The sequence below is a fragment of the Procambarus clarkii genome, chromosome 37 (assembly GCF_040958095.1).
Source record: "Procambarus clarkii isolate CNS0578487 chromosome 37, FALCON_Pclarkii_2.0, whole genome shotgun sequence".
Classification (NCBI taxonomy): Eukaryota; Metazoa; Arthropoda; class Malacostraca; order Decapoda; family Cambaridae; genus Procambarus; species Procambarus clarkii.
The window spans coordinates 13,865,439-13,886,335 of NC_091186.1; the positions used below are offsets into that span (position 1 = coordinate 13,865,439).

At 41.0% G+C, this 20,897-nt stretch overlaps 1 protein-coding gene across 1 annotated transcript; it reads right to left on the reverse strand.

Moving 5' to 3' along the window:
- Positions 1-17,448: 17,448 nt before the first annotated feature.
- Positions 17,449-18,543, reverse strand: LOC138371814 (110 kDa antigen-like). Its single transcript, XM_069336838.1, has one exon. It carries the CDS (start codon positions 18,541-18,543, stop codon positions 17,449-17,451), a length of 1,095 nt encoding a protein of 364 aa, XP_069192939.1.
- Positions 18,544-20,897: the final 2,354 nt, after the last annotated feature.

Here is a 20,897-nt window from a genome sequence, read left to right on the forward strand (position 1 = left end):
CATGGGACAGGTATGGGGGTCCACTACCGCTCATGGGATGGGTATGGAGTCCAATACCACTCATGGGATGGGTATGGGGGTCCACTACCACTCATGGGATGGGTATGGAGTCCACTACCACTCATGGGATTGGTACAGGACTCATAATAAATTAAGAAATTGCAACCTGAAGGTTCAAGGAACTTTCTGCCCTGTGGTTTACACAGTACTCCCAATCCAGTGGTTTACACAGATAGTATTCCTTCCGCGAGGGTATACAAGATAAAGAGTACACAAATGCAGGCACACATAAAATCCAAACTAACAAGTTATTTTAATAAACAAGAAAACACATTCACAAAACAAAATATCCATAAACCTGAAAAAAATTAACAAATACTAAGAAACTGCAATAAAGCAACGCTGGAAATTATATAAAAGATTGCATATTAAATAAAGAAACCTCGCTGAGTCCTAATCAGTTTCAGGTCTTCTTAAAACATCAAAAGAAAACTTTGGCTTAATTATATTCAGACTGAGGCGAGAGGCCACTATCTCAGAAAGCAATGGGGGTCGTATTTGCAACAGTCGTACGGTCAATATATTCATATATATAATATATTCAAATATGATATTCAATATAATACGTATTATCATTATTATTTTTTACTCAAAATCTATCTCCAAAATGTTCTCTGTATTTTGAAGAAAAAAAATTACAGGATGTATTTCTATAGTTGTTGTCGTTATCATTGAAGAATTATGCAGGTAGAACAACAGGTGGGACAGGTGGAACAACAGGTAGAACAACAGGTGGGACAGGTGAAACAACAGGTAGAACAACAGGTGGGACAGGTGGAACAACAGGTAGAACAATAGGTGGGACAGGTGGAACAACAGGTAGAACAACAGGTGGGACAGGTGAAACAACAGGTAGAACAACAGGTGGGACAGGTGGAACAACATTCAGAACAAAAAGTGGGACAAGTGGAACAATAGATAGAACAACAGGTGGGACAGGTGGAACAACAGGTAGAACAATAGATGGGACAGGTGGAACAACAGGAAGAATAATAGGTGGGACAGGTGGAACAACAGGAAGAATAATAGGTGGGACAGGTGGAACAACAGGAAGAATAATAGGTGGGACAGGTGGAACAACAGGTAGAACAGCAGGTGGGACATATGAAACAACAGGTGTGAGAGAACAACGGGGGTGACAGGTGACACACGACTGTCTATATACATTGTATATATGTCTATTGTAATATATATATACTGTCTATTGTAATATATACAATTTGAAACAACAGATTTATTCATTTATTTTCTGTACAAGTCACTGTAAAATACATATAAATTGGTTTAATATCTGTCGATTTTATTAGAGGAAGACGAAGCTAAGAATGATCTTAAAACTCTGTTAACTAAACTAAAAACACGTTGGTGATAAATACACTATATATTAGTAAAGATAGAAAGTATTAAAATATATATATATATATATATATATATATATATATATATATATATGTCGTACCTAGTAGCCAGAACTCACTTTTTGGCCTACTATTCAAGGCCCGATTTGCCTAATAAGCCAAGTTTTCCTGAATTAATATATTTTTTCTAATTTTTTTCTTATGAAATGATAAAGCTACCCATTTCATTATGTATGAGGTCAATTTTTTTTTATTGGAGTTAAAATTAACGTAGATATATGACCGAACCTAACCAACCCTACCTAACCTAACCTAACCTATCTTTATAGGTTAGGTTTGGTTAGGTAGCCGAAAAAGTTAGGTTAGGTTAGGTTAGGTAGGTTAGGTAGTCGAAAAACAATTAATTCATGAAAACTTGGCTTACTAGGCAAATTTGGCCTTGCATAGTAGGCTGAGAAGTGAGTTCTGGCTACTAGGTACGACATATATATATATATATATATATATATATATATATATATATATATATATTATATATATATATATATATATATATATATATATATATATATATATATATATATATATATATATATATATATATATATATATATATATATGTCGTACCTAATAGCCAGAACGCACTTATCGGCCTACTATGCAAGGCCCGATTTGCCTAATAAGCCAAGTTTTCCTGAATTAATATATTTTCTCTAATTTTTTTCTTATGAAATGATAAATCTAACCATTTCATTATGTATGAGGTCAATTTTTTTTTATTGGAGTTTAAATTAACGTAGATATATGACCAAACCTAACCAACCCTACCTAACCTAACCTAACCTATCTTTATAGGTTAGGTTAGGTTAGGTAGCGGAAAAAGTTAGGTTAGGTTAGGTTAGGTAGGTTAGGTAGTCGAAAAACAATTAATTCATGAAAACTTGGCTTATTAGGCAAATTGGGCCTTGCATAGTAGGCTGAGAAGTGAGTTCTGGCTACTAGGTACGACATATATATATATATATATATATATATATATATATATATATATATATATATATATTATATTATATATATATATGTCGTACCTAGTAGCCAGAATGCACTTTTCAGCCTACTATGCAAGGCCTGATTTGCCTAATAAGCCAAGTTTTCATGAATTAATTGTTTTTTGACTACCTAACAAACCTAACCTAACCTAACCTAACTTTTTCGGCTACCTAACCTAACCTAGCCTATAAAGATAGGTTAGGTTAGGTTAGGTAGGGTTGGTTAGGTTCGGTCATATATCTACGTTAATTTTAACTCCAATAAAAAAAAATTGACCTCATACATAATGAAATGGGTAGCTTTATCATTTCATAAGAAAAAAATTAGAAAAAATATATTAATTCAGGAAAACTTGGCTTATTAGGCAAATCGGGCCATGTATAGTAGGCTGAGAAGTGCGTTCTGGCTATTAGGTACGACATATATATATATATATATATATATATATATATATAAATATACTCAATTATTGAGTTGAGGCTTATAAATTAAATATATCATAAAGTTCAAGGGGGAATTGCACAGCCTCTGAAACTTCAACGGTAGATTGATGAGCTATATAACCTCTATCATCAACTCTGAAGTCACAGCTCACGTGACATATGCAAATTACGTGTCAAAAACTAATATTTTTTTTTTGCCGTAATTTCATAAAACCGCGAGTCTGTAACTGAGAGAATCCCGGCCGTCTTCTGTCCTATCTCCTTCGTCTTTATATAGTCTTAGGCTGTGATTACTGTATTTTCGTCGAGGGACAAGCAGCCTGTGTGTATATATATGTACTTATATATATAGAATATATACATAGGCTTATATAGAAGTCCTCCTAAGGTCTATCATCTGACAATAACGTCTGCATACCTATTTACCACTAGGTGACAAGGGGGAATTAGATCATATAGAAAACGTGCCCAATCACTTCTGTCGCTTCTGGGATTCGAAACCAGGATTCCCAAATTGTAAGTCGCGAACAAACCCAACTGTACTACGGAGACTTTGTAAACACGTACCGTTGAGTTACGAAGCAGTTACGCAAGCACTTACGAACGTGTACATCTTTCCTCAATCTTTGACGGCTTTGGTTACATTAATTAAACAGTTTACAAGCATGAAAACTTGCCAATCAACTGTTGTTATTGTTATAAACAGCCTCCTGGTGCTTCGGAGCTCATTAACTGTTTAATAATTGTAAACAAAGCCGCCGAAGATTGAGAAAAGATGTACAGGTTCGTAAGTGTTTGGGTAACTGCTTCGTGAATCTGGCCCCAGGTCTTCAGTTATTCTTGGTTCCTGTCATCTTATTAATCACAATACTTAGCAATAGACGCGGAAGAAGGCAACCACCTTGTGTTGTTCAACTCAACCACCCTCAACAGGACCTGACCATACCCTTGCGGTTACCTTGCGATGATTTCGGGGCTCAACGTCCCCGCGGCCCGGTCCTCGACCAGGCCTCCTATAGTTGCTGGACTGGTCAACCAGGCTGGTGGACGCGGCTGCTCGTAAGCGGACGTACGAATCACAGCCTGGTTGATCAGGTATCTTTGATCAACCGTTGATACCTGTAATCAGGTATCTACCATAATGCAAATATTATTAATCTAACCTGTGTATTAGGCGAATAACCTTTGTATCTCACCTCAGTAGCTATACATAGAAGAGTCAAACTAGAGAGGAAAGGTTCCGCTGCCCTGCGGGACCTCGGGGGCTCATCATTACATGATATAAATATACTTAGTCTGTCTCCTATCCTTACGCATGAAGACGGCCATTATAAGCCAGTTTTAATATCCTCGAGGCTAGGTGGACCTGGCAGTCTCCGTCCACCATTGACAGGCGGCGTTGCAACAGGAAAAGGATTAGGATGATTGGTGAACAGAAGCAGGTGGTGGTTGGGAGAGGGAGAAGAGGATGATGAAAGATGATTGGAAAGGAGACGAGGGAGATTGGAAGAGAATTGGGAAGTAGAGCTAAGGACAGCATCCTACTCAAGCCATCCAGGAAATATTTGGTTTTCCTGACCCTTTTTCTTACTGGCCAGCGTGTGAGAGTTCAGAGAACAGGTGGAGAAAGGAGGGTGAAGAGGAATAGGTAATTGGCACTGGTAGGAGTACAGCGATGGGAAAGAGAGAGAGAGAGAGAGAGAGAGAGAGAGAGAGAGAGAGAGAGAGAGAGAGAGAGAGAGAGAGAGAGAGAGAGAGACAGAGAGAGAGAGAGAGAGAGAGAGAGAGAGAGAGAGAGAGAGAGAGAGAGAGAGAGAGAGAGAGAGAGAGAGAGAGAGAGACAGAGAGAGAGGGAGAGAGAGAGAGAGAGAGAGAGTGAGAGAGAGAGAGAGTGAGACAGAGAGAGAGAGAGAGAGAGAGAGAGAGAGAGAGAGAGAGAGAGAGAGAGAGAGAGAGAGAGAGAGAGAGAGAGAGAGAGAGAGAGAGACAGACAGAGAGAGAGGGAGAGAGAGAGAGAGAGAGAGAGAGAGAGAGAGAGAGTGAGACAGAGAGAGAGTGAGACAGAGAGAGAGAGAGAGAGAGAGAGAGAGAGAGAGAGAGAGAGAGAGAGAGAGAGAGAGAGAGAGAGAGAGAGAGAGAGAGAGAGAGAGAGAGTGAGACAGAGAGAGAGAGAGAGAGAGAGAGAGAGAGAGAGAGAGAGAGAGAGAGAGAGAGAGAGAGAGAGAGAGAGAGAGAGAGAGAGAGAGAGACAGAGAGAGAGAGACAGAGAGAGAGAGAGACAGAGAGAGAGAGAGAGAGAGAGAGAGAGAGAGAGAGAGAGAGAGAGAGAGAGAGAGAGAGAGAGAGAGAGAGAGAGAGAGAGAGAGAGAGAAAAGGGAAGAGAATTGGAAAGCAAAAGGGGATAGGTTGTGTAAGGAGTGAGAAGGGCGAGAGACAGGTCTGAGTTTAAGCCACAACAAGGTAGCCATCTTCTCATTATATCCGCTGTGATATATTTTGATCGATCCTTCATCAGCGAGCCCCCCCACACACCCCCCTCCCCCCCACACACACCAACCATCTGCTATCATACCCTCCTATCCCAAGCCCTCCCCCTCTATCCATCACCCCCCCCCCTTCCATCCATCCACCCCCTCATCCACCACCAACACTCCACCAACGTTGCTCCACTCAGCTGTCATGTCTTCCAATTTCTCTACACTAATGATGAATAATGAGACAGAAGATGAGAATGGAGGAATGGACGACAAAAAGGGAGGATGAGGAGAGTGATAATGTGAGGAGAGATGAGGTAGAGACCACATGTAGGGGGGGGGGGAGGGGGAATAGAGGGTGGATGGAACTATAATTGAATGGTGATAGACTATTTATTCACAATTTTGAAAGATATATCGGTTTGATGGTGATGAATATGATGAACTGTGGTATTACCGGGATAGAGGGAGAGAAGAGGGGGGGGGGTGTAGGTAACAAGGGGGTAGAGAAGAGTGTGGAGAGATGAGAGGAGAGGAATGAGAGGGTAGGGAGAATAGGGGGCTATATCTACCCACACCACCCCCCTTACCCCCTTTTGCCCATGTTCACGGTATATTAACTATAGTGGGGGCTGATGATTGTGAGGTCAGCCACGCTTTAATCATACCAGGGGTTATACCCTTATCTATCATTCTTGTGGGGGCAACTTCCCCTCCCAACCCCCCTTCCTATATCTATCATACCTGTATCCCTTATCTATCATACTTACGGGTGGTTATACCCCTCCAGCTAAACAATCCAGGGTACGTTTTGACACACCAAACAACCACAGGGTAATGGAGAACCATTCTGGTATATTTGACAGATTCCATTTTCTGAGTTGAAATTGACGACTGGCTGCATAGGGCAACGCTGTCTAGTTTACAGGTAAGTCTCTGCGCTTTTGTTTCACCTGTGAACCGGTATTTAAATATATTATGTGGAACTTGTTTAAAGGTCAACTGTCACAGCTGTTAACACTCTAGAACTGCTTCAGTCACCACTGTTAGTACCCCTGACACCATTGCTACTATTGAGAAAAATAATGAGGATTCGAACCTGCACACAGACTGGGTACTCTCTGAAGTAGGTGCTCTAACCAGCTCTTCCACGACATGTCTCAAAAGTCATGCAACCTCATCAGGGGTCAAGACTCATCAGGGGGATCAAGACTCATCAGGGGATCAAAACTCATCAGGGGAATCAAGACTCATCAGGGGATCAAGACACATGAGTTGTCAAGACACAGACGGTTGCTGCTCTCGCACAAGAGAGCACATATATGACTTATTGCTTATAGTCACTATTTCGCTTATAAATAAGTATATATGTGACATATTCCAAGCCTTGGTTTTTTTCAAGGGAAAAAATTTACTGGTGTGGGGGGGGGGCGATACTGGTGTACAACACATATATGACTTATTGCTTATAGTCACTATTTCGCTTATAAATAAGTATATATGTGACATATTCCAAGCTATGTTTTTTTCAAGGCACTAACGTTTTCTCCCTGGGGGGGGGGCGATACTGGTGTACAGGGGGAACGAACATAAAACGGAATGTCAACGAGGCATCTCTCAGGCCCAGACGGTAATCACACTTCCCAAAACAGAGATGTAATTTGCTCTAACATAAGAGACAGTTTGATTGCAAGCTCGTGATATATACACAACGGGCTTTAGAACCCTCAGCCAACCATATTTAGGACATAATTCGAGGCCATTTTGGCTCTTGCTAACTCCTAAACTATCTGTCAGGAAGACTCTTCCACTAACCAACACCTGTTTTTTGGGTTATGGTTCAAATTCTATATTATATCCTGCGTGTTTCAAATTAAATTATAACCATGATTCCCAGCAAAAAATGATAGTATAGTACTTATAGAAACTATTTGATGAATTATATACTGTTAGACAACCAAAAATAGACGTTTTGTAGTAGTGAATTAGTTCAAATGATATTACATTAAATCCGAAATATAACTAAAGAACCTAACCTTGTCTAATCTAACCTGTCCAAGGAATAATAGGCCTAAAATAACATAAATAAATACTAGATGATCAAATACACCGCCATCTGCTCCGTGTCAGGATGAACAATGCGGCTTATGTTGTTATTTTATTTAGATTCGCTACTTGGAACAAAAAGTTTTTTTTGTTCCAAGTAGCACGGGCTACGGTGAGCCCGTAGTGGACTTAATGCAGCATATAATGGAGAACATAGTGTGCTGAGAACCTATGGAAGAACAGACAGGTATACAAAATCATACAGACTCACAGGCAGACAGGAGGGTTGCATGCACACAATGCAACTTATCCTCCACGAATGATAGTAATGATAATAAATGAATTGATCGAAAGTACCAATATGTAGTGATGGACCACCAGTAAATATTCTTAGTTTTCACATAGCTTATATATGTATTATATGAGGCCTATGATAGCGTGTATCCGGCATGTGATAGCGTGTATGAGGCCTATTATAGCGTGTATCCGGCCTGTGATAGCGTGTATCCGGCTTGTGATAGCGTGTATCAGGCCTATTATAGCGTGTATCCGGCCTGTGATAGCGTGTAGCAGGCCAGTGATAGCGTGTATCCGGCTTCTGATAGCGTGTATCAGGCTTATGATAGTGTTAATCCGGCCTGTGATAGCGTGTATCCGGCCTGTGATAGCGTGTATCAGGCCTGTGACAGCGTGTATCAGGCCTGTGATAGCGTGTATCAGGCCTGTGATAGCGTGTATCCGGCCTGTGATAGTGTGTATCCGGCCTGTGATAGCGTGTATCAGGCCTATGATAGCGTATCAGGCCTACGGTAGAGCGACGGTCTCGCTTCTCATGCAGGTCTGCGTTCGATCCCGGAATGGAGCTATCAAGGGGGGGAAAGCACGAAGTGTTTTCCCCCTCTGACAGTTTCCTTAAGCAGTCATCCATGTTTACCTCTCGTGTGAGCTCGTACAAGCACGCTGACACACTCGTAGAGTCAGCTTGTATGCTCGTTCAAGCACGCTGACACACTCGTAGAGTCAGCTTGTATGCTCGTTCAAGCACGCTGACACACTCGTAGAGTCAGCTTGTATGCTCGTTCAAGCACGCTGACACACTCGTAGAGTCAGCTTGTATGCTCGTTCAAGCACGCTGACACACTCGTAGAGTCAGCTTGTATGCTCGTTCAAGCACGCTGACACACTCGTAGAGTCAGCTTGTATGCTCGTTCAAGCACGCTGACACACTCGTAGAGTCAGCTTGTATGCTCGTTCAAGCACGCTGACACACTCGTAGAGTCAGCTTGTATGCTCGTTCAAGCACGCTGACACACTCGTAGAGTCAGCTTGTATGCTCGTTCAAGCACGCTGAAACACTCGTAGAGTCAGCTTGTATGCTCGTTCAAGCACGCTGACACACTCGTAGAGTCAGCTTGTATGCTCGTTCAAGCACGCTGACACACTCGTAGAGTCAGCTTGTATGCTCGTTCAAGCACGCTGACACACTCGTAGAGTCAGCTTGTATGCTCGTTCAAGCACGCTGACAGTGTGCAACAGAACACAGTCAGCTTGTACGTGCCCAGTTGAGAGTGGGACGCGTGCCCAATCAGCTCCCCTCCTCCTGCCCAAGTGCCCAGAACTGCCGGTACAAATCATCTACACATAAGTATATGGTCGTGTGTTTTTTTAGTTTTTTTGCATTTCCCACCTAAAAAAAAAAAAAGAGCCCTTGCGCATGCGCACAAGCCCCTGCGCATGCGCACAAGCCCCCACTGCTCACATTTACTCATGCGCAGTGCACAGCAACCTCCCCTCATTACCTGTCATTATTGACCATAAGAATCTCCCTCATAAATCGCGGGTGAGTTCGAGTTCCTTGCCTCAGGTGTTCGGTTCTGGCTTGAGCTTAGGAGGTTATGATGTATTTGTGGTTTTATTATTCCCTTATCTCATGTTTTTTGACAAGAAAATAAATTATAGATTTCAGATATGTGACGTCACGCACCTTTGCGAGAATGTTATTATTATATTTGTTAACTAAAATTAAAACAACAAAAATCTTTTGAACCTTTTTTAAATACATTATATATATATATATATATATATATATATATATATATATATATATATATATATATATATATATATATATATATATATATATATATGTCGTACCTAGTAGCCAGAACGCACTTGTCAGCCTACTATTCAAGGCCCGATTTGCCTAATAAGCCAAGTTTTCCTGAATTAATATATTTACTATAATTTTTTTCTTATGAAATGATAAAGCAACCCTTTTCTCTATGTATGAGGTCAAATTTTTTTTAATGGAGTTAAAATTAACGTAGATATATGACCGAACCTAACCAACCCTACCTAACCTAACCTAACCTATATTTATAGGTAAGGTTAGGTTAGGTAGCCAAAAAAAGCTAGGTTAGGTTAGGTTAGGTAGGTTAGGTAGACGAAAAAACATTAATTCATGAAAACTTGGCTTATTAGGCAAATCGGGCCTTGAATAGTAGGCTGAGAAGTGCGTTCTGGCTATTAGGTACGACATATATATATATATATATATATATATATATATATATATATATATATATATATATATATATATATATATATATATATACAACTTTAGAACACTTTCCCACCAGGAGACTCGAACCCTAGCCAGCACAGAAGCCTTCCAGCAACTGGCATAACAGGTACGCCTTAACCCTCTCCACCACCTGCTCAGACCCTTAAAAGAGATGGTAATTTCGGAGTATTTAAATACACCACTTAACTCTCGTGTTTAGGAGAGTTGTGCCATATATATTATATATATATATATATATATATATATATATATATATATATATATATACATATATATATATATATATATATATATATATATATATATATATATATATATATATATATATATATATATATATATATATGACAATGTCAGACCACAGAGGAAAAATGAAACAGGAATTTCCTTAAGTACTTTCGTATATTAATACATCTTCAGAAGGAGTGATTTTACAGATCGAGTACTGGACGTAATAAGTTCTATGTTGGGCAAACACCTAAAGATTTGAAATGTAGAATTTCGCAACATAAATACTCTGTAAGACTTGGCCAATTGTCTAATGCTTTGTTTGTTCATCTGTCAGAAGATGCTCACCAGATTGGGAGATGGCTTCTTCAATAACAAATTGTAAAATCACCTATAACAGAAACATAATTGAATCTGCTTTGATACAGATCACAAAAGAAAGTAATTTGAACATTAGCAGTGGTCTATATAACTTAGATCCATTTTTAATAGATCAGTTAAAGGGCGATTTAAGTAGGATCATTGGAACACATTTGTCTCACTAATTCATTGTATATATTTACTATTTTATGCTATAATTATCTATGTGTGGGCCTTTGTGTGGTTGCTGCATCAGATGGGCCAATGGGTTGCATCAGATGGGCCAATAGACCCTCTGCAGTGTCCACGTATTGTACCTCACCTCACTCCACCATTCTCTCCTGCCTATTTACGTCCAGTACTCGATCTGTAAAATCACAATCATAGACGACATTGGTCTCTTAAAGCGTTCTGCTTTGTGTCTGGAGAGTTACTCATGAGTAGGTTGGCTGTTTTCTTGGTTTTATAGTAAATCGTCAATTGTATCTTCTGATTTTCAGAAGATACAATTGACGATTTTCAGAAGATACAATTGACGATTTACTATAAAACCAAGAAAACAGCCAACCTACTCATGAGAAACTCTCCAGACACAAAGCAGAATGCTTTAAGAGAGACCAATGTCGTCTATGCCTTCAAATGCCCTCTTGGGGACTGTAAGCCTCAAAGAATTCAGTACATAGGCAAGACAACAACATCTCTTTCCAGGCGATTAACGATGCATAAGCAACAGGGCTCCATTAAGGAACATATAATCTCTTCCCACAACCAGATCATCACCAGAGAAGTCTTAACAAAAAACACGGAAATCATCGATAGATACAGCGATAGCAGGCTGCTTGATATCTGCGAGGCACTACACATTAAGAAGTCGACACCAGCAATCAACAGCCAATTAATGCACAACTATATTCTACCCATTTCAAGACTCCGCACCAATATAGAAGCATCAAGAAATATGAGCCAATAGGCCCTTTGCAGTTACTTCCATTCTTCCCTTTAAGTTACAAAATATTATACCCATTGTTTCGTGTTCTGTCTTGTGTTGAAAGTTTGTTTTCACCTCATCCAAAACTGTTGTAACATATCACCTCACCCAAATGCAGGTATAAAATCAAAGTTGTTTAAATTCTGTTTAGTGTTTGCAGGTTATAGTTGTGTGTGTGTGTAGACTAAAGTCTTTGAAAATGTAATAAGTTATTACGAAACGCGTTCAAGTGTCGCGTCAAACTAGAAATATAAATGAATTTTGGAGAATTGATTTTTCAATTACCATCAACAGTGAAAAGAAATATAAGAAATACTGAGAAAATTCGTGTTAGAATTATTAATCTTACTTTTTCGGTCATATTTAATAATTATATATATATATATATATGTATATATATATATATATATATATGTCGTACCTAGTAGCCAGAACGCACTTATCGGCCTACTATGCAAGGCCCGATTTGCCTAATAAGCCAAGTTTTCCTGAATTAAGTTATTTTCTCTAATTTTTTTTCTTATGAAATGATAAAGCTACCCATTTCATTATGTATGTTGTCAATTTTTTTTTATTGGAGTTTAAATTAACGTAGATATATGACCAAACCTAACCAACCCTACCTAACCTAACCTAACCTATCTTTATAGGTTAGGTTAGGTTAGGTAGCCGAAAAAGTTAGGTTAGGTAGTCGAAAAACAATTAATTCATGAAAACTTGGCTTATTAGGCAAATTGGGCCTTGCATAGTAGGCTGATAAGTGAGTTCTGGCTACTAGGTACGACATATATATATATATATATATATATATATATATATATATATATATATATATATATATATATATATATATATATATATATATATATATATATAAGATTTCAGCAATAAAGCAATAACTAAGAGAAGTATATATGCGCCAACATATGCAACATCTGCTGGAAATAAACACACATGTTGTAAACAGCATTTAATGACTTGTTTATTAAAAGTGTTCAGTCATGGGGCTCAACCATTGGTCCTTCAAGCTGGCGGCTAATTGCCTTCATTCCTCTCTTCCAAGCAAACTAAGCATGATATAAGACAACAGTTTAAGCCGGGTCTGGTTATTAACAGTTCGTTAACATGTAACCTTATATATGCGTAATAAGGGAGGTCAGGTAGTGTATAAAATATGTAGGAGGTAAGTTTAGTAAATAACAGCTTGCTCGGCAGTCATTTTTCACCGTGATAAACCGTCTCCCAGCGCTGCGAGAACTACATTTTATGGTTTTCAAAGTCTAACACCAAACACAGACACGCACGTACACACACACACACACACACACACGCGCGCGCGCGCACACACATACACACATAGTATACATACGTATAAGTACCTCTGAAAGAACTGTATGAGCCTAAGAATTTATGTATTGTTTTTGTTTACACATTTAGGTACAAGTGCATTGGTGCAGCTGCACCAATGGAGAAGGGGAGTAGAGAGTGCGACAACAAAGTCTATAGGATAGAAATTATTGGCTCCCAACGACCTGAAATTCCCCGTATAAAAAGCTATGATGTGTTCAGATCCGAAATCTATGTTTACGGACAGCACAAAACGTCCACTAGACTGTGCGACACAGTGATTGCTAGGATCAGGTTGGGTTACCGTTACCTGTGGCAGGTGGCTGCAGGTGACGGGTCTCCCAATCCTGAGCACTCCAGGTGCAAACTCTGTGAGCAGGAACTACGGCATGATCTCCCGCACTACATCACCGAATGCCCAGTTATTAGACCTTTCAGACCAGTTGGCATGAGGTACCTGGAGCTTTGCAATTACTTTATTCACTCTCGTGTTCTTGAAGATATCCTCACAGTATACCCAAAATTTGTCAGTGCCGGCTACTGAACACATGGCTCTGTATGACTAACCAACCTGTGTGATGGGGATTTTAAGTGTCTAAGATTTTTTTTATTAACACATTTAGGTACATCTGCATTTGGGCAGCTGCCCTAGACTATATGAAGGGGAGTACAGTGTGTCAAAAAGCTAGCTACGTGGTGCTAAAAGTCCCCATCACACAGGATGGTTAGTCATACAGGGCCATATGTTCAGTAGTCTGCACTGGCAAATTTTGGGTATACTGTGAGGATATCTTCAAGAACACGAGAGTGAATAAAGTAATTGCAAAGCTCCAGGTACCTCATGCCAACTGGTCTGAAAGGTCTAATATCTGGGCATTCAGTGACGTAGTGTGGGAGATCATGCCGTAGTTCCTGCTCACAGAGTTTGCACCTGAAGTGCTCAGGATTGGGAGATCCGTCACCTGTAGCCACCTGTCACAGGTAACGGTAACCCAACCTGATCCTAGCAATCACTGTGTCGCACAGTCTAGTGGACGTTTTGTGCTGCCCATAGATATAGGTTTCAGATCTGAACAAATCATAGCTTTTTATACTAGTACTTTCAGGTCGATGGGAGTCAGTAATTTCTTTCCTATCAGACCTGAGTGTTTGGACCAATACAGTTTTGACAGTAGAGATGGGGATACCTAGATCGAATTCAACTTCATCTTTGTTGCACGCTAATTTAGCTGCAATGTCTGTCTCATTATGATGGGTTATATTTATGTGTGAAGGTATCCATACAAAGAATATTCGAGACCCTTTACTCTGTGCATCAATTAGGTCATTTATAATTGGGAGTATGAGGTTCTTGCTGTCGATCTTCCCGGAGAAGTTTTCGATTGCTTGAAGAGCAGACTTTGAATCACAGAATATTATTCCTCCTCCAATGTTTTTTTAATGTACTGGTGGCTAGTTGTAATGCTGCTAGTTCTGCTTGTGTGGAGGTCAGCCAGTTGTTTAACCTGACACTGACAGTCTTTGTGCAAATATTATTTCTATAAAACCTACATGCCGCTGCAGTCCGTCCAGTAGAAGACTGGACTGAGCCGTCGGTGTAGACACAGTGCTCGTGAGATCTTAGACTCTCGATGGAGGAGGCAATTGTTTCAAGAGTGACAGCTTTGAGTAGAGCAAGATTCTCATTATCTTTCTTGGTGACAGGTGTGTATGATACTTGAATGGTGGGGTACAGATAAAGAGGAATATCAGAGACAGGTAGATTGCACTTAAAAGGAATGTTAAGTTTAATGAGATTGTAAGCATTGTTTCTCAGCCAATTATCATAAAAGGAGTCGGCACCAGTCAAAAGGGTGTTAACAGCACTAAATAATTTGTCTCTGAGCAATGCAGGAGATGTAGGATCTCTCATGACTTTAAGGCAAAAGGTAGTGTTGACTTGCATTATTCTCTCTAGTATGGTTGGAAGCTTCAGTTCTTCCCTCATGTTGATGATTCTTGTGCATCTTGGAGCACCAAGAATTATCCTCATGGCCTCATTCTGTACTACTTCAAGTTTGTCCAACACAGAGGAGGGGAAATTAATTAAGTGCAGAGCATTATAATCAACGAGAGATCTAACAAACATCATATAGAATAGTCTAGCATATTTAATATTGATACCAATATTCTTACCATTAAGTGTTTTCAATGGTTTTAGTCTTTCTTTTAACCTACGGTGTAGATCATTTACAATGTCTCTGTTAATACCAACTCCAAGGTATTTGTGCTGCCTACACGTTTCAATGTTCTGGTTGTTGATCTTGAAAGTTATAGGGACATGAGTTTTCTCTTGGGGATGGAGAACTCTGGATTTAGTTATAGAGATAACAAGACCACATTCAATGCTTTTAGCAGCGAATGAATCAAGTAGAGCTTGCAGTCTAGTTTGGGTATTTGCAACAATGCATATGTCTGAAAATTACATAACAGATGACGGCTTCGTCTGATAGTGTGGGAATATCAGTTGTTAATTTGTGCATCAGAACATTGAACAGTGTGGGACTTAGCACTCCACCCTGGGGTGTACCCAACTCAAAGGGTGCACAAAGTTTACTTTTGACCCCCTTGAAAAGGACTGAGGCGGTTCTGTTACTCAGGTAACTCCTGAGCCATGTCAACAGTCTTCCCTTAACTCCAAAAGAGGCTAGCTGTTCTAGGATTATTTCTCTGTTGTATCAAAAGCAGTTTGGAGATCAATTAAGGCCGCCTGAGAGCTTGGTCCCTCTCTAATAAAATACTCAGCAAAGCAAGTTTGTGTGCTTCTTCCAGGAAGGAAACCATACAGGTTAGGGGCATGGTGGGGCTTGATTTGAAACATTAGTCTGTCGAGTATAATTCTCTCAAGAACTTTACACATGCACGACGTCAAAGAAATGGGTCTGAATTTTTGTGAATTAGGCTTGGGTATGGGTATTACGAGTCCCTGTGTCCAGCGGTCAGGTAAGACACCCTGCCTTAGACTTTGATTAAACAATTCTAGCAAAGGGCTATTTGGCAGCTCAGCAAGTACTCTCATGGTGTTGTATGTGATGCCATCCTCTCCAGGAGAGGTAGCTTTACCTTTCTTGAGTGCATTTTTAATTTCAAAGGGGGTTATGCCATAGTTATCATCAGGCCCTATTTCACTACAGGCAATTTTAATATTGAAGTTAGGATTTATTTTGGTACTAGCCAGATGGTGTTGTACATCTAGGGGGCAGGCTGCTTATACGGGACCCATGATTTTTTTTTTTTTATTAAGATATGAGATAAATCTGCATTAGTGCAGCTACCCTAGACTATATGAAGTGGAGTACAGTGTGTCAAAAAAGCTAACTAGGTGATGCTAAAAAATCCCCATCACACAGGATGGTTAGTCATACAGAGGAATGTGATGGGCGGTCTGCACTGGCAGACTCCGGAAGCATTTTGAGGATATCATCAACACAAGATTGAATAAGGTAGCAGTGGTAATACAAGTCCCCATCTCGCAGGATGGTTAGTCATACAGAGCCATGTGTTTAATAGCCTGCACTGGCAAATTTTGGGTATACTGTGAGGATATCTTCAAGAATACGAGAGTGAATAAAGTAATTGCAAAGCTCCAGGTACCTCATGCCAACTGGTCTGAAAGGTCTAATAACTGGGGACCCATGAATTATTTTTTTTTTTTTTATTTTTTTATTAACATATTAGGTACATCTGCATTAGTGCAGCTACCCTAGACTATATGAAGTGGAGTACAGTGTGTCAAAAAAGCTAACTAGGTGATGCTATAAAATCCCCATCACACAGGATGGTTAGTCATACAGAGGCATGTGATTAGCGGTCTGCACTGGCAGACTCCGGATGAAAATTACGTTATGGAAAACAACTCCACGTCAATTACGCGCCATATTTCACACTTGGATCCTTGAAAGACTCCATGGAAATGGCCTAGGAGTGTTTATAATTGCTAATATTCTTAAAGCATGCAATTAAGGTCTTCCCAGGCCAGCTTATGTGCCTCCCGTACCCAAGACCATACCTAATGCAAATTTGGGTCAGGCTAGCTCTAGGCATCTGGTCTACAGCTTCGAACAGACAAACAGACGTTTTCTCCTATAGGAATATATAATATATAGAATACTAAGAACTCTAAATGACCTGACCAGGATTCGAACCCCTGACGTTCTGGACCACCCTCAAACGTACACAGTACCGTGAAGACAGCAACACTGACATAACAAAAAGGTGTGAGATCAATGATTCAAGCTTGAATCTTCTCTAGATATCTTATGTTATCCTTCCCTTGAGGAGGAAGTTGTATAATTAACTCGCCAAAAAGTCAAATTTTGCTGTTTTATTATTGCCTGACGCTAAGAGTTGCGTTCCGTTGACGTCTGTCAACATTATGAAAGGCAGAGTGCAAGTGGATACACTGTGGTTGGAGCAGCCAATGTCTAACCCAAGGTGGCAAGGTGGAGCCACTCACTATGGACCAATAGACCTACTGCAGCTTGCCCATCTCCCAGGCTTCTGTGATGGCTGGGGCAGTGTGTGGCATGTTTGGTCTTGGTGTGATGGCTGGGGCAGTGTGTGGCATGTTTGGTCTTGGTGTGATGGCTGGGGCAGTGTGTGGCATGTTTGGTCTTGGTGTGATGGCTGGGGCAGTGTGTGGCATGTTTGGTCTTGGTGTGGAAGATGGCGGAGTGTAACCTGGTGTTAGGTGGGTGTTGATGGTCAGCTGGGTGTTGATGGCCAGCTGGGTGTTGATGGTCAGCTGGGTGTTGATGGTCAGCTGGGTGTTGATGGTCAGCTGGGTGTTGATGGTCAGCTGGGTGTTGATGGTCAGCTGGGTGTTGATGGTCGGCTGGTTGTTGATGGTCAGCTGGGTGTTGATGGTCAGCTGGGTGTTGATGGTCAGCTGGGTGTTGATGGTCAGCTGGGTGTTGATGGTCAGCTGGGTGTTGATGGTCAGCTGGGTGTTGATGGTCAGCTGGGTGTTGATGGTCAGCTGGGTGTTGATGGTCAGCTGGGTGTTGATGGTCAGCTGGGTGTTGATGGTCAGCTGGGTGTTGATGGTCAGCTGGGTGTTGATGGTCAGCTGGGTGTTGATGGTCAGCTGGGTGTTGACGGTCAGCTGGGTGTTGACGGTCAGCTGGGTGTTGATGGTCAGCTGGGTGTTGATGGTCAGCTGGGTGTTGATGGTCAGCTGGGTGTTGATGGTCAGCTGGGTGTTGATGGTCAGCTGGGTGTTGATGGTCAGCTGGGTGTTGATGGTCAGCTGGGTGTTGATGGTCAGCTGGGTGTTGATGGTCAGCTGGGTGTTGATGGCCAGCTGGGTGTTGATGGTCAGCTGGGTGTTGATGGTCGGCTGGGTGTTGATGGTCAGCTGGGAGTGTTTGATGTGTAGCGCCTCGGCAGTGTCCAGTCTGCTGTTGGCGCTGTATCTGGTGATTATTTTAGTGTTGTTGGTCAAGATATCTCTGGTGATGGTCTGGGTATGTGTAGGGACTATATGTTCCTTGACAGGGTCTTGCTGGTGGGCATTGTCAGGCTCCTTGAAAGAGATGTTGTTGTCTTGCCTATATGTTGAGATCATTGGGACTGACAGGTCCCAAGTGGGCGTGTGAAGGCATAGACAATATTGGTCGCTTTCAAGGCATTTTATTTGATGACTGAAAACTCCTTAATGAGCATGTGAAGAATTGCAAACCTCCTGGCGACTGTGACTTGCATAATCTTGAAAACATTAAAAAAAAAAAATAGATAAAACACTAAAGACTGATTTCCACAAAAGTGTCAAAATAATTCTACCGATCATACTTTCCTCAAAATAGTTCATGACACCATCCTCACCTGGACCTCAACTGCCCATCCCTCCACAAACACACCCACTGCCTCCCCTCGCCCCCTGCCCCCCACCCCCTACAGTCACACCCCATCTCCAGATTTTCTGAGTAAATGAAAATCACATATCCCAAACCTGTGTGATGTGTGACACCTCCTGCATAGTGACACACATAACACATACCAGTGAACGACAGAGAGAGAGAGAGAGAGAGAGAGAGAGAGAGAGAGAGAGAGAGAGAGAGAGAGAGAGAGAGAGAGAGAGAGACAGACGGGCTACTAACCCCTCCCAACTACATCAGTAGAGAGGGGGAAAGACCTAACAACACCAGATGCTCTACAGTAACATAAGACTCTTGGTTAACACATATACAACCTACAAGAAACAACACCAGAGTTGTACCGGAAATAAATGGACACAACAACATCGCTAAGAGGGACACTCCAGTGTCCGTGTGTCCCCGAGTCCCAGGCAGGCGGAGGGACCCCCAACCTACATTAGCATGAAGTTAAGGCGCTCTCCGGGGTGAAGCGACCCTTAATCTACTCATTGGAGCAGTTCCAGACGGTTAAGATGGAAGAATGAAGATATTTACATGAGCAATAAAAATCACGAACACAGAAACATGATTAACGGTTCACAAGAAATAATGATATCCCAATAAACGGTTCCCAAGAAATAATGATATCCCAATCAATGGTTCACAAGAAATAATGATATCCCAATCAACGATTCACAAGAAATAATGATATCCCAATAAACGGTTCACAAGATATAATGATATCCCAATAAACGGTTCACAAGAAATAATGATATCCCAATCAACGGTTCACAAGATATAATGATATCCCAATAAACGGTTCACAAGAAATAATGATATCCCCATTAATACTTAATATCGCACAGGCACGTTCATCTCTCTGATATCTACTCTGGTCTTTCTTGAGTTTAAACCTACCTACTTTATTTCCACTATTTTGTGTTCGATTTCTGTGTCGATGTATTTGAAACCATACATTGATTGCCCCAACCCGTTGCTTGATATCCTTTTGTCCGTTATATGCTTTAATCATGCAATATCTAGTACGATATCTTTCAACAGACTACAATTTAATATAAAAGCTTTTTTTAATCAGTCTTTATATGGAAGATTTCCTATTTTTTGGGGGATTAAATTTGTTATCTTCCTGGAGGAGGCTCTTCCATGTGTCTTACCCACCGATGGTAATCTTTCTTGTATGTATATTTTAAATTTTTGATTTATATATATACAAGAGTTCTTACATTCTTGTTCAGTAGCACGCGAAGTGATTGGGCAAAATCCTTAATTCTAATATTCCCCAGAATATTAGAATTAAAAACCCGCCAAATCGTTTAACAACCAGGTACTAATGAGGTACCTGGTACGTCTAGTACCAATGAGGTACCTGGTACTATGAGGTACACATATTTATCACATATAAAGAGATCCTTCGAAGTTAATCTCTTGTTAGGCAATTAATGTCTCGTGCACTGATGTAGGACTTCCGTGTGTGGCGGTTTTCGTTGTCTACGCGAATGATTTCTTAATCATCTGCGAGTTTTGAGGGACTCATTAACAGGAGTTCTTGGATGTCTCACACCCTAGAGAGGAACTCCATAGTGTCTCACACCCTAGAGAGGAACTCCATAGTGCCTTACACCCTGGAGAGGAACTCTATAGTGTCTCACACCCTAGAGAGGAAATCCATACTGCCTTACACCCTGGAGAGGAACTCCACAGTGTCTCACACCCTAGAGAGGAACTCCATAGTGCTTCACACCCAGGAGAGGAACTCCATAGTGTCTCACACCCTAGAGAGGAACTCCATAGTGCTTCACACCCTGGAGAGGACTCCATAGTGCTTCACACCCTGGAGAGGAACTCCATAGTGTCTAACACCCTGGAGAGGAACTCCATAGTGCCTCACACCCTGGACAGAACCTCAGCACCTTACACCCTGGACAGAACTCCACAGTGCCTCACACCCCTGAAAAAAGCCATCCACTTCCCCCCCACCGTCGCGACGACTCGTATAGTCACCCCTGACATCTTGCCTCCTCCTCTGAGAAGCAAATTACGCTCG